The following is a 15,502-nucleotide window of genomic DNA, read 5'->3' on the forward strand; positions in this document are numbered from 1 at the left end:
GCTGTTTGGTAGGGATTAGTGAGGTGGCAGGGTTAAGAAGGGCTCCCTACACTGCAGGACCCCCCCCAACTAATATCTAATAATGATAAAAAAAAGCCCTAACTGCACACTGGCAGACTGTCTGCCAGTACCTAAGATGGTGGGGGGAAAGAGAGCTGTTTGAGAGGGTAATCTCTTCATTACAATACTATTACCCTTACCAGCTAACAAATTAACCCCTCCACTGCCAGGAATTTCAGAACTGTGGTGCATAGCTGCAATTAGCAGGCTTCTAATACAAAAGAAAACAATGACAAAGCCATGCATGTCTGCTATTTCTGAGCAATAGCATGTCTACTAATTCTGATCCCAGAGACGCTTTTACAACTATTTTGTTATGACTGCACAAGCAGTATGTAAATTAATTTCAGAGTGAAAACCAAAGTTTGAGAAAAAGGTGTTTTTTTTTTTTTTTGTTTTAATGCATTTGGCAGCAAAACGATGGTATGAAATATACTAAAATGGGGCTAGATCAATACCTAAAGAATAAATATAGTTTTGATAAGTAAATAAAGAATCCAAGGCTGTATTTCTGGTTAAATGGAGTGATAGCATACATTCTAAAAATTCTCTGGTATTTTGCGCTAGTTTTTCTTTGAAATTCCTGGTAGTTAAGAGGTGAACAAACTGATCTCACTGATTTTTCTTGCCAGCTGTATGCAGGTGAAGTTTGCTCAAAATTCACAATACACTTATTTAACTGACAGTAGTAATATATACTAAACTATAGGCAAAACCCAAGTTAAATTGTAGTAAAAATAGTTTAGTTTAATTTGTATTTGATGCACAAGGAGCCTTTATATCAGTATCTGATGTGATGATCCAGTGTTGATGTGGTAATCCAGTGAAAAAGGTGATAGGTGTCAAAGTTAGCTTCCGATGAGCAGTTAGTGATCCCTAGTGCCTCTGTGGGGATATGGACTTCTCCTAGAGTTTGTCAAGCTCATACCCAGGGGCCGAAACGCAGTGACAATCATTGTTAAGCCTTATTTCATACATTGTTCCTGTATCTAAGCAGTATTGCACTATTTGTTATATATTTTTTATAGGTCACTAGTTGGATATGAGGTCCTGAACTCTAGGAGTCCATATCCCCGCAGAGGCACTAAGGATCACGATCTTCACTGCTATTTTTTTTTTTTTTTTAATGTTATTGGGTTTTATTGTGGTTTAAATGAAGGCATACAAACACTAAATGTCATACAATAGATAAAAAAGGAATGTAAGCAATAACTGTTATGCTAACAGCATATCTAAACCAGAGTAGACATATGATACAATGTTATAGGACATGAGGTTGGAAAAATAAGAACAGTTTGCCAGATATAACTGTATACCTACATAATTACACATGAGGCCACCTCCCAGCATGGTATAATCTATAACGCTAGAGTAGGTAAGCTGAAAATAGAAGACACTAAAAAAGGACCACATTTTCACTGCTATTTTTTATTACTACACATTTCCAGTTTTTCATTCCCTTTTTTTTTTAATTTTTTTTTTTTTTTCTCATAATTTTTGTTTAATCATTCTCACGGATTCCCCCCCCCCCTATTTTATAAATAACTTTTTTCCATTTTTTTTTTATTTTGTGAGCACCAACTGCTCATCGGAATCTAACTTTGACACCTTCTATCACCTTTTTCACTGGATTACCACATCAACACTGGATCACCACATCAGATACTGTTCTCTTTCTACATTGGAACATTCTCATAACATTAGCATTTGCTTAGTAAGGTGCACCTTATAGCTTGGACATCAAGTTCGCCAAATTTTTGGGAAGGGTTATTGCAGTGTATTGTTTGGCTGTTAGGTCTAACAGAGGCGTACAGCGACTTTTTATCATTGGTTTTTATCTGCATATATTTTTACATCTTATTTTACGAGTACTGTTTTAATAAATACTATTTATTTTATATATTCAATAAATTTATTAGCCTCTTAGACGCTCTGGTATATTGCTCTTTTAGTTGCCTTCTCCTAGGGTGGGCTAGTACACCTTTTATATTAGAGCGACAGAGGCACTAGTCCTAAGTGCTTATAATCATAATGCCCGTATATTCCTTTATATCAGTCCCAGGTGTTTTCCAGTTACCTTCTCTTCCCTGCGAAATTCTGTATCCCAGAGAGCCTCATTACTTTCTATGGACGTTTATCTTATCTCTCTGGGACTTCCAGGTTCTTCCCTTTTTAATATAGAATTCAGTGAAGTCTGCACTATAATTTCTCTCCAAACTAAAGAATCTTTGCTTATCAGGCCAATAGAAAGTGATGAAGATCTCTGGGAAACCTAAGCTGTCAGTTTTTCAGTTTTATTTTCAATAGAAGAATTACAAAGTGAAATGCAATTTGTAAAATATGCACATCTACAAAGCATGGACCTAACTTGTTAAAGTTACACAGAAACTGTTAAAGTGTAATTTAGAATTTGTAAAATCACAATCCTAAATACAATGCTGTCAAATAGTGCAAAGTTTTGAATTTAATAAAACAATCTAAAGTGTAAAATAATATAATATGCAAAGTGCACCTGCAGCAGAACTGTCATGTCATGCAGTGCTATATTGCACTGGGCTTGTCTTTCCTTTTGCATACAGAAATGCAGTGAAAGCCTCTTGGGGAAGTATAGAAAAATCTGCCTTTTAAGAATCTCTCTAGGGATCTGACAGTGCTGGAGTACTATTTTAGATCATCTCACCTGAGCGGAGAGCTTTAGATCATCAAGCTCACGGTCTTTGTTGCAACTAGTCAACTCTGCAGGTGTAGCGCAAAAGCAGTCATATACAACATGTAAACAAGTGAAATATAAAAGTTGACAGACATTTGTAATCTCCATGTCAATCACCTTCTTCCATAAGGGGCACAAAACAGGATAAAGACCTCTTTCAAATAGGATTTTTGGTGTTTGTGGCGTCAACTGTCTTTAGGGGAAGGAGGCTCATTTTCTCCAGCACGTTAAATACATTTGTTTGGTGATTGCCGTTTTTATGACAGTTACCAACAACAGGGATATGAGGCCTCTCATTACATAGGATGAGATCCCATGTTTGAAAAATGTCATGCCACCCATGTTTTATAGTGGGTGATAGGAGCTCTAAGTTCTCCCCTATAAAATCCCTACCTGGTGCCTAGCTGAGACAGGTGATCCTCGTGATAATGGAGATTACCTTTAGATTAGAGCGCATAAAATGAGGGTTCTCATCCACCTTAATGCAAATCAGATGGTGGCTCTGAAATGGTACTCTACAAATCTTACTGGTGTCCAGTGGGACAGGAAATCACTATTTCTCAAAGTGGTGATCTGCATCGTAAGTGGACAAGTGACCCTTTATTTAAAAGTCCATTTAAGAGTTACCTCCCACTAAGTGGTAATGCCTTTGTGGCTGCTGCTGCAGATGATCACTACATTCATGGTGCAGACATATATCTTAGAGGGTCATGCAGCACCTTATTTGTAACCACAAAGTCCCATCTTTGAAATGTAAGGGGTTTTCATTTTCCTCTAAGCAGTGTAAGTGGAGATTTAGGGCCCGATGATCGAAAGGTCTCTTGGCTAGCAAGATTATTTAAGAATGCTCTCCAGTACTTCTATTTCCCAGGTCGAAGGCTCTAATCTCACTTTTTACCCTGAAAAAAGAGTGCCTTGCCAAGGGGAATATACTGCATTTCCTTATGGGAAGGCGATGCAGACATTACAAAAGTGCACAATGAAAATCGTAATTTTAAAAATCATACAAAACAAATAGCTGAACCATTCACACATAAATACTAAGGAAAAATGTGTCAGTCAACCCAAAATTATAATAAATTATTCCTATGTAGTTTGTAATTCTGATTTACTAACCCTGTAGCCCATGTTTTAATGCGCATATAGTATTAGTGTAAAATCACTTATTTGTGCTCTTCCTGCCATTTTAAAATGACAATCTTAAGTGAAGGCTCACTTAAAATGAGCAGCTCTGTGTCAATCCTGCTCATGCAGGTACTTCGCACATGCGCAATTAAAAATGTTCCCCGCAGCATATAGCAACCGCTATTCAACTGAGCGGTATTCTTAAGTTGCGTGTATGAAATGACCCCCTTGACAAAAAAATTGAAGAGAGAGATCTGAAGAATACCGCCCAGTTAAATAGTTGTCATGCGGCAGAAAAAAAATTAATTGTGCGAAGTACATGCACGAGCAGGATCGACCCAAATATAAACTTTAGTTAACAGTTTTGCCATGCTCTAGGGGACAGGTGGGTATATTAACACTGCCCCCCTTCTCTAGTTAAAATTGCCACTAAGCATAAGGTGGTGAGCGTCCACATAACCAAAACATATGGGATCTCATAAAAAGGGTGGGACAAAAAAAGTCCCACCCTTTTGTGCTTTAAGTTAAACCGGAAAAATACAGAAAATTGCTCATTCTAGAACATTGAGTGCAAATTCCTTGCACCTTCCGAGACTCTGATAACTTCCCATCCTACAAGACGGGTATCCTTTTAAAATGACAGCCCAAAATGGAAAAGATGCTCCTAGAATCAGAGATCTGCGAGTTATCCACCAGGAAAGAAATTGTCTTGTTTTGTAATCCAGACAAACTGGCTGAAACAAGACTGTGTATATTTTCCATTCCACTGCTTGAGCATACTGAGTTGAAGAGGACACAAGTAAAACCTTGCAAAAGAGATGACAGCTGAAACCACCACCATAACACCTAAAAGTTGCATGCACTGAGCAACTGATGGATGAGATGCTATTTACAGTTCTGTACAGGCTCTTTGTAACAATAATCTGTGAATCTCTGATAGAGAAAACGTATACACAAAGACAATGACCACCCCTAGGAAGAGGTTACTCTGGAGGGGGGAATGAGAACATCCATCCATTTTTAAAACTGAATCATGGTAGTTGTGAATACTCTTGGAGCCAAAACCTGACTGAAAGGAAGTGCCACAAACTAAAAGACATTTAGCAGTAAAAGCAACTTGAAGAAACCTCCCCACTTTGTTCAGGAATCTAAGATGGATCGATGTCGATGCCTTGTTCCTCCTGTGTGTTCTAGATCCTGTACATATAGGTAAAAAACTAATCTGCCACTCAAGGATTCTTGTAACATGAGACAGAATAAAACTTCCTCTAGGTAGCCTGATTCCAAAAAGCTATTCTGTAACCCTCTGATACTATACTGAGTACCCAGGGATTCCAAACAGATCTGCACCAGTCCTTCTGAAACAGGCTTAATCTACCCTTACCAGAGAAACAACTGAACAGGTGGCCTCATCTTCCTGCTTTGTCTGTTTAGACTTATTCCAAGAAGTTCCTGATTTCCAGGAGGACTTGGAAGAATTTGATGTATGCGTAGATGGTGGCAAGGATTTCAGTGTCAGGACTTAAAGGGACACTGAACCCAATTTTATTCTTTTGTGATTCAGATAGAGCATGCAATTTTAAGCAACTTTCTAATTTACTCCTATTATCAATTTATCTTCGTTCTATTGCTTTCTTTATTTGAAAAAGAAGGCATCTAAGCTATTTTTTGGTTCAGACCATGGAAAGCACTTGTTTATTGGTAGGTGAATTTACCCACCAATCAGCAAGAACAACACAGTGTGTTCACCATAAATGGGCCGGCATCTAAACTTACTTTCTTGCATTTCAAATAAGGATACCAAGAGAATGAAAATAATTGGATAATAGTAGTAAATTAGAAAGTTGCTTAAAATTGCATGCTCTATCTGAATCACAATAGAAAAAAAATTGGGTTTAGTGTCCCTTTAAGGAACGAAAATGTCCCGGTTTCACTGCCTGGTATTGTAGACATAATGGTGTCCAGTCCTGTACTAAAAAGAACGTTCTCAACAAAGGGAGGAAACCGTCTATTCTTCGACACCATATCCACAGACCAGGACTTCAACATGAAGGCTTGACTGGCCAGTACCACTAAAGCAACATTCTTTGCATTCTATCAAATAATGTGCTTAATTGCTTCGCAAATAAAATAATTTTCTACTTTTGATTATATTCTAATCATATCTTAAGAAATCTCTCTGGACACTATCTCTGATAAAGAGTCACACCAAAGAGTAATTGCTCCCACCTCACGGCAATACTCACTGCCAGGCTGGAATTGAAAACCAGCCTAGAAAAATGCCCTTCTGTGATAGGACTTTAATTTCCTATCCATAGGAGAGTCTAAAGACATGCTGTCCGTCAACAATAGTAGTAATATCTGGTAGTGTAGGAATTGGCGCTGCGGAATCTGTTGGCGCTCTACAAATAACCGATGATAATAATAATGGTTCCATGTTGAGAATCAACTCTCAAACTGCGGCTTTAGTGAAAGGTATTGGAACATCCTAGTGAACTTGATGTCAGCTTAACAAATGAACTCCTTTATGCACAATGACACACAGTATGTGAATAATATATGCAATTTGCTTATACATGTCTGTGAATATAACTGAATTTCCCCTGGCCCTGATGTACAATGACCAATGTTACCTGCTAAGGAGCCTATGGAACACATACTTACCCCTGGAACACACACTTTACTGAGCTTACCTCACTGCATACATTCTGTGATCATTCGATGACCCCATCCAAGGTCGCTAACACTAACCTTAGATCTTCCATAAGAGGTACCCCAACAGAAGGAAGGCTGCAGGACCGGTCCCAGTGACCCCTGTCTCAAGCTAGTGAAATCTATTAGGATACAAATTGTGAGTTTAATTCTTTTTTATTTTGTTATTTTACATCACCATCCTTAATGATCATTTGTGACAATTTAAATGTGTTTGCTTTATTACAGTACTTGCAAATGTAATCTAAATCCTAAAATAATATTCTACCTAAAGATAGCTTTCTATTTAAAGGGACACTAAACCCAAATTTTTTCTTTCATGATTCAGATAGAGAATGCAATTTTAAACAACTTTTCAATTTACTTCTATTATCTACTTTGCTTCGTTTTTTAGATATCCTTTGTTGAAAAAAGAGCAATGCACATGGGAGAGCCAATCACACGAGGCATCTATGTGCAGCAACCTATCAGCAGCTACTGAGCCTATCTAGATATGCTTTTCAACAAAGAATATCAAGAGAATGAAGCAAATTAGATAATAGAAATCAATTAGAAAGTTGTTTAAAACTGCATGCTCTTTCTAAACCATGAAAGAAAAAATGTGGTTTTCATGTCCCTTTAAGATACTTTATAATCCAACATGAGGCTGTATATTCATGGCTGTATTTTTTGGTAAATTAATTCCATTCATGTTCTCAGAGGTTTCTGTAAAATGACTTTGGAATTTTTTTCAATCTTGAAGATCTTCTCACATATTCTTGGTTTTGTAGTTCTCATAACTGTGACTTTGTGTCTGCAGAAATAACATGCCCCTTCTTCACTGCAAAAACATTTCTTTTATGATTCAAATGTACATACAATTTTAAACAAGTTTACATTTATTCATTTTGTTCATTCTCTTGGTATTATGTGCAGCCACCAATCAACAGCTAGCTTTCAGTAGTGCATTGCTGCTTCAGAGCCTACGTAGGTATGTGTTTTTTTTTTTAACAAAGGATAACAAAAGACCAAATCAAATGACATAATAGTATTGCACTGGAAAGTTCATTAAAACTGCATGTTCTATCTGAATCATAAAAGTTTAATTATGATTTTACTCTCCCTTTAATCACATTGTTCCCCTGCAATTTTACGTACAGATAATCAATCCCTTGCTAAGGTTCAAGATGCTCAATACACAGAAGATTGTAGTGGAATAGATCTGCACAGGGACCTAAGTGTGAGGAGGGAGAGGGCAAGCAGTAAAAATTAAAGTGAAACCTATAATGGTATTGTTTTAATTAAATAAAACAAACTGTTATTGAGGTAATAATTTAATTATCGTTAAATACAGCTATGTAATTATTATTTTTCTCCTTCCAATAAAGTACAGCTGAAAAGTTGATCAAATATGACTGATTAACTTATTTTAACCTCCCAGTAATTTAATTATCTATGTCTTTGTAATTGTCTATAATTATGATATAACTAGAAATATAATCAGAATAGTTATTATACTAAAAATTAAAGCTTTATGTAGAAAACCATTATTTAAATCAAGGCTTACTGACTAGTGATTCAAACCATGATTTAAATTGTGATAAAAATCTATTTGATTTAACCCTTTGAGTGCTAATGACGGCTCTGAGCCGTCGGAGTTTCCCACTCTGGTGCTAATGACGGCTCGGAGCCGTCGCTAGCACTCTCCCACCTTGAGGGAGATTTGGGGGCTCCCACCCGCTCCTACCCCGGAGATCGTGCCTGTAGAGTGACAGGCATCGCCGGGGCTTCCCAATTTGCGTGGTGACGTCATACGCAATAACGTGATGACGTCACCGCGCAACTTTATACTTAACAATGTTAAGTATAGGAGCAGGGGGCATGCTGCTTAGAAGCCTGTATCTCAGGCATCTAAGCAGCTACATACGCCCAAGACCCACCATTGGAAAGGCAATCGCCTAACCTTTCAAACAGTGTAAGTTAAAGTTAAAAAGAATTTTGTTCAAAAAATAAAATAGGGGGCGGAGCCAGCAGCGCACAGGAGAAGTCGCAGGTTTTCAGAGCTCCTGCTTAAATTCAACTACAAAATGATTTAAAACCAAATTTTCGATACATAAGGCACCTCTACTATAGTGGGACTATTCCTACAATCTTTATCTGCTGCCTGGAAGTCACTACCCTTTGTTATTTTACTAACTGTTGCAGGTCAAGCTTGGAAAACCTACTCTGTAATCATAAATACGACGGCCATTTTACCACCCTTGTGAACACGCAGTTACTATGGCTGACATTTGCCAGATATTTGCTGAGATCAGCGATCTGTTAACCCTCCATCACAGGAAGCTTACTGCTGCTTTAGATGTAACTGCAGAATCGGAGAATTGCAGGATTCCGACAGTGCTGTCTCAGGATCCGGATAAGGTGAACATCTCTTGGGGGGATGCGTTGGGGCCCCGGCATTCCCCGCTTATCTCCAGTTTTGCATCCGCTGGGTCCGAGATATATCGCGAGGCTAAGGGGATCAATACGCATCTACCAGCGCAGTCCTACAGCATCAAATAGGAGAGGATCTTGTTCGCATAGATGTCTTGGAAGATGAAGAAGGGCTTGACGCCACTAGCACAACCTGCTATCCTGTCATTCACAGTGTTAATCTACTGGGCCTAAACATGAAGAAGACATCGCAACAGCTTTCTCTCACATGGAGACAGCGTTACTTACTTCACTCCCCCTGGCTTAAAAGTTTTGAGGCAAAAAGTGAGCAGCGTCGTCTCTGCCCAAGGAAAGTTGGGGTAGGCTAAGTAAATCTACCTTTATGATCTCCCCATCTGACATAAAACTTTCATAATTTAGTAGCGGACCTGGAGACAAAGTAATTTTTTTTGATGGGCTAAAAGGGTGTTTTTAAGTTGGGAGATGGACACCCGGACTTGTTATGTAACTTTAACCAGTACCTATTTAAATGTTGCTCAATTTGTTTTATATAATGCTGCTGTTATCGATCAGTTGTGAAACTACACGTTCAATTCTGTATTGAAAACTTGAAATATCTATATTGCTCATTATAAGTCAGACTAGATTTAGTTCATGTTGAGATGATGATCCTATTATGTGTTGAAGTAATGTTTGTTCTGTAAAACCAAACCAGTACCCAGAAAACCTGAGAAAGCTTAATCTCTCCTATCAAATATGCCATTGATCAGATAGGCTGAAAGCTAGAGTAAGATGGTAAAGACCATGTTGCCTAAAACCACTCTCTGTCCCTAGCTGGATTCCGGATTTAGACACACACATTTCATTATGAGTTATTGATTATTAATGGGACCACTCAGTTAAGAAAAATATTGTTTTTTTTTTTTTTATGTCTGGACTAGATGTTAATAAGCCCTCTAGTAACCCATATGTATATGAGCGTAGTGTTGTAGCTCGCTTTGCTTTTGTGTCATGATATAATTCACCACCTTGCCTACCTACCATATGTGAATAATCACCTCCCCCCCTATATAATGTGCCTTCCAGTTGTGGAGGACTACCTAAGCGGTTTATCTCTCCTATACCGCAACCTTAACAATAGCATATCCATTTCTAATGTCCAGAACCAGGTGGCTTAGGTCCCTTCTAACCTAATAATTGTTTCTTAAATATCTAAATTGTAAGTCACATATCACTGCTTGTTTGTGTTTTTCTGGGCTTCAGGAAGACATCACTTCTTATACTCATTTTGTTAACAACCTGATAAGTTATTCAGAAACTGTGATATCCTTGTGACGTTTCTTTATCTCCAATTAACAGGTTGTTGGTGTTCAATTTACATTTGTTGTCTACCTTGTTACCATATTTCCCTCTGTAACTCTTATACAAATCATTAGGCCCAAGAGGTCTTAAATGCTCTTTAAGGGAAATATTTCTAAGAAAAATTAGAACTTGAGGTTCATCTTTTGAATATTTAGACGTGTGTGTACAGCACTAGATTGGATTGTTAATATTTATGTTTATCTTGGATACACACTGCAAATTGTTGTTGTGTTATGTTTTATAACTTGCTGATAATTGTTTGTTTGCTTCTATGTGAACCTCAATAAAGATTATTTAAAAAAAAAAAAAAAAACAATAAAAAAAAAACTTAAAATATCTTAGCACCCAGGTGGGAAAGTGCTTAGCACTCAAAGGGTTAAACAACCTTCAATGAGTACAGCATTAAAAACCGAATAGCGGCTAACAATGGTCATAAAGGAAAATAACCATATATTTGTAATGACCTGTTTGCAGGTATTTACACACATACATTTTTTAATGCATTTATAATTGTTGTATGATAGTTGAAAACAAATGACCGTCTTCTAAAGGAGTAAGGTATCTCTTAATACAAGTAACAAATGGTGAAAGTCTTGATTCTCCAGAAAAAGACTTGGAGGAGACTACCTGCTTTGGCTGCCTCATGGAATAAAGTTAAAAATTGTTACACAAAGCATTCATCAGACTTTTAAAATCTCAAAAATGTCTTGAAAAAAACTAATACCTTTAAAGGGACACTAAACTCACATTTTTATATTTAATGATTCAGATAGAGCAGGCAATTTTAAGCGACTTTCTAATTTACTCCTATTATCAATTTTTCTTAATTCTCTTGCTATCTTTGTTTAAAAAGTAGAAATGTAAAATATTGGAGCCGACCCATTTTTGGTTCAGATCCTGGGTTATGCTAAATGTTGCCACCAGTAAGCAAGCGCTATCCAGGGTGCTGAACCTAAAATGGGCTGGCTCCTAAGCTTTACATTCCTGCTTTTTAAATAAAGATAGCAAGAGAATGAAGAAAAATTGATAATAGGAGTAAATTAGAGCAGGCAATTTTAAGCAACTTTCTATCTAAATCATGAAAGAAAAAAATATGGGTTTAGTATCCCTTTAAGTTAAAAAGATGCTAGTGTTTATTGATCTTAAAACACCATTGTTTACGTCCTCCCTCTTCTTTTTCTAGGTTGTTTGACCTTTCCACTACCTTTATCACAAAACAAATGCACCCTGAAAGCAAAATGACCAATCATGAGACGGTGTCCAACAACAGCCAATTACAGCCGCCAAATGTCAGCCTTGAATCTATGAGAAAAGGGCTACAAGAACCCAAAACCAATCAAATGTCCCCGAACAACTTGAGTTTAAAGAGTGGGCAAAGTCAGGTGCTGAACCTGGGAAAAGGACAAGGAGAGGATGGGGAAGATGTAATTGAGAAAAGGGAGCCCCGAACCCCTTCTCTGGAACCTGAGCCTAAAGGTGAGGGACAATTGAGTAACGTGTACAGTGAGTTACAGGGTTGGGGAGAGACAGGATTGTGTTTATTTATTTTCCCCCCCTTAGTTCAAGGGGGGGTAATATAGTCAGAAAATTATGTTAATCACCAAATCGGGTACATTATGATTACTGTTAATACTGTGATGATAGATAATGACCTGCATTATCTTGTTTCTTATCACAGAAGATGTTATAGTATGGTAACAGCTGTTTTCTGTTTGATTTGTCAAATTTTATGTTTCTTTTTATAGATACGATGAGTCCACGGATTTCATCCTTACTTGTGGGATTACAGCTCTTGGTCAGTAGGAGGAGGCAAAGAGCACCACAGCAGAGCTGTATAAATAGCTCTTCCCTTCCCTCCCACCCCAGTCATTCTCTTTGCCTACGTTAGTGATAGGAAGAGGCAAAGTGAGGTGTTAGTTATAGATTCTTCAATCAAGAGTTTACTAATTTTAAAGTAGTGCCACAGTGTGGGGTGTAGCCTAGACCAGATCAGTCTTTACAGTAGAGCATTTGGTGGCTTTAAAGCAATGGGAACTTGTGGGACATAATTCTCACTGCGCCTTCCATAGATTGTATGCTGCCCTGTTTGTAAAAGTCTGAGGGAAGAGACTATACTCAGTACTTTTTGTTTCCACAGGCCAATGTGAGGGAGAGGACCTCGCAAGCCGGGTGAGATGCCTTGCTGCCAGGCATCTAAGGTAAGTGCAAAGTTTAATTTCTGAGGATATTTCACAGAAATATTGGCACTTTATACTACACTAGACAATATTATCCTTAAGATGAGGATACATTTACTGGCAGTTACCGCAGGCACTCATAAGTTAGGTGTTTTTAAAGCACCATGTCTCTGCTCCCAACTGCTTTCATTTTAGATCAGCCGACCGGGTGGTTTATAACCATAATACAGCTCCCAAAGGCTTTCATTTTAGATCAGCCGACCGGGAGGTTTATAACCATAATACAGCTCCCAACGGCTTTCATTTCAGTATCAGCCGACCGGGAGGTTTATAACCATAATACAGCTCCCAATGGCTTTCATTTCAGTATCAGCCGACTGGGAGGTTTAACATACAGCTTCCAACAGCTTTCATTTGATACACAGCCGACCGGGAGGGTTAACACCATATTACAAGCTCCCAAAGGCTTTAATTTTACTGCATCAGCCGACCGTGAGGTTTCACAACCATATTACAAGCTCCCAACGGCTTTATTTTTACTGCATCAGCCGACTGGGAGGTTTAGCGCACTATTAAACAGCTCCCAACAGCTTTCATTTCTGCATCAGCCGACCGTGAGGTTTAGCATGAATAGGACACATGACTTTATTTGCACAATAATGTTTAGCTGAGAAGGGGGTTTCCTCTTTGAAACACATTATTTTCTACTCCTGATAGAAATCTAAGCTACCCGGGAATTTTATTCTATACGCCCACGATGGGCGGAGCTAATCTATGCGCCATTGTTTGCGCGCCTTTGCTTTCATACAATTCCGGTGATGGGAGGTATTCTCTGCTGCGTTATGTAACACGCAGCCGGGAGCCTTCTCACTCTGTGCTACGGTGCTTTAAATGTCCGGACGTCTAATATTTTGCTCCCATACGGTGGTAGACAGGCACCTCAGCAAGACTTGGCTGTGGTGTGGAGATCAATTAAAGTCACAGTATCAGTTTGTTAATGTATATGATTTTACATTAATCATATGGTGATACACATGGTCCTAGTGTCCTTATGTAGTGCTAATTAACATATCCAATTCTTATGGAATAGCAGAGTTACACGTTACTTTTATCATTTAAAGACACAGTAACAAAAATTTTTTTTTGTTTTGTTTGGGTGTGAGGTATCTATAGTTAAGATATCCATTCTCATTTATTTTAAATGTGAAGGCTGCTACATATTCTTTGTTTTTATACTAAGGTGGAAAAGTTTGTCTTGTTCCTCTTATATTGAGAGGTCTTTTTCTCCAACATAGGTGTGTCCGGTCCACGGCGTCATCCTTACTTGTGGGATATTCTCTTCCCCAACAGGAAATGGCAAAGAGCCCAGCAAAGCTGGTCACATGATCCCTCCTAGGCTCCGCCTACCCCAGTCATTCTCTTTGCCGTTGTACAGGCAACATCTCCACGGAGATGGCTTAGAGTTTTTTAGTGTTTAACTGTAGTTTTTATTATTCAATCAAGAGTTTGTTATTTTGAAATAGTGCTGGTATGTACTATTTACTCAGAAACAGAAAAGAGATGAAGATTTCTGTTTGTATGAGGAAAATGATTTTAGCAACCGTCACTAAAATCCATGGCTGTTCCACACAGGACTGTTGAGAGCAATTAACTTCAGTTGGGGGAACAGTGTGCAGTCTCTTGCTGCTTGAGGTATGACACATTCTAACAAGACGATGTAATGCTGGAAGCTGTCATTTTCCCTATGGGATCCGGTAAGCCATGTTTATTACGATTGTAAATAAGGGCTTCACATGGGCTTATTAAGACTGTAGACTTTTTCTGGGCTAAATCGATTCATTATTAACACATATTTAGCCTTGAGGAATCATTTTATTTGGGTATTTTGATTTATGTGACAATGACAATGATGCCCAAGATGATTCCTCAAGTGAGGGGAGTAAGCATGGTACTGCATCATTCCCTCCTTCGTCTACACGAGTCTTGCCCACTCAGGAGGCCCCTAGTACATCTAGCGCGCCAATACTCCTTACTATGCAACAATTAACGGCTGTAATGGACAATTCTGTCAAAAACATTTTAGCCAAAATGAACACTTATCAGCGTAAGCGCGACTGCTCTGTTTTAGATACTGAAGAGCATGACGACGCTAATAATAATGTTTCTGAAGGGCCCCTAACCCAGTCTGATGGGGCCAGGGAGGTTTTGTCTGAGGGAGAAATTACTGATTCAGGGAACATTTCTCAACAAGCTGAACCTGATGTGATTACATTTAAATTTAAGTTGGAACATCTCCGCATTCTGCTTAAGGAGGTATTATCCACTCTGGATGATTGTGACAAGTTGGTCATCCCAGAGAAACTATGTAAAATGGACAAGTTCCTAGAGGTGCCGGGGCTCCCAGAAGCTTTTCCTATACCCAAGCGGGTGGCGGACATTGTTAATAAAGAATGGGAAAGGCCCGGTATTCCTTTCGTCCCTCCCCCCATATTTAAAAAATTGTTTCCTATGGTCGACCCCAGAAAGGACTTATGGCAGACAGTCCCCAAGGTCGAGGGAGCGGTTTCCACTTTAAACAAACGCACCACTATACCCATAGAGGATAGTTGTGCTTTCAAAGATCCTATGGATAAAAAATTAGAAGGTTTGCTTAAAAAGATGTTTGTTCAGCAGGGTTACCTTCTACAACCAATTTCATGCGTTGTCCCTGTCGCTACAGCCGCATGTTTCTGGTTCGATGAGCTGATAAAGGCGGTCGATAGTGATTCTCCTCCTTATGAGGAGATTATGGACAGAATCAATGCTTTCAAATTGGCTAATTCTTTTACCCTAGACGCCACTTTGCAATTGGCTAGATTAGCGGCTAAGAATTCTGGGTTTGCTATTGTGGCGCGCAGAGCGCTTTGGTTGAAATCTTGGTCGGCTGATGCGTCGTCCAAGAACA

The 15,502-nt window shown here is 38.5% G+C and overlaps 1 protein-coding gene across 1 annotated transcript in view; it reads left to right on the top strand.

Moving 5' to 3' along the window:
* The window catches only part of BCL9L (BCL9 like), a 188,173-nt gene that overhangs the window by 35,115 nt on the left and 137,556 nt on the right, over window positions 1-15,502 (top strand). The window contains exon 2 of the mRNA XM_053691308.1: window positions 11,565-11,857. Within this exon, the coding sequence (XP_053547283.1) occupies window positions 11,602-11,857 (256 nt within the window). The 5' untranslated portion in view covers window positions 11,565-11,601. The remainder of the gene's footprint in view (window positions 1-11,564; window positions 11,858-15,502) is intronic.

This window comes from Bombina bombina, chromosome 8 (genome assembly GCF_027579735.1).
Source record: "Bombina bombina isolate aBomBom1 chromosome 8, aBomBom1.pri, whole genome shotgun sequence".
Lineage (NCBI taxonomy): Eukaryota > Metazoa > Chordata > Amphibia > Anura > Bombinatoridae > Bombina > Bombina bombina.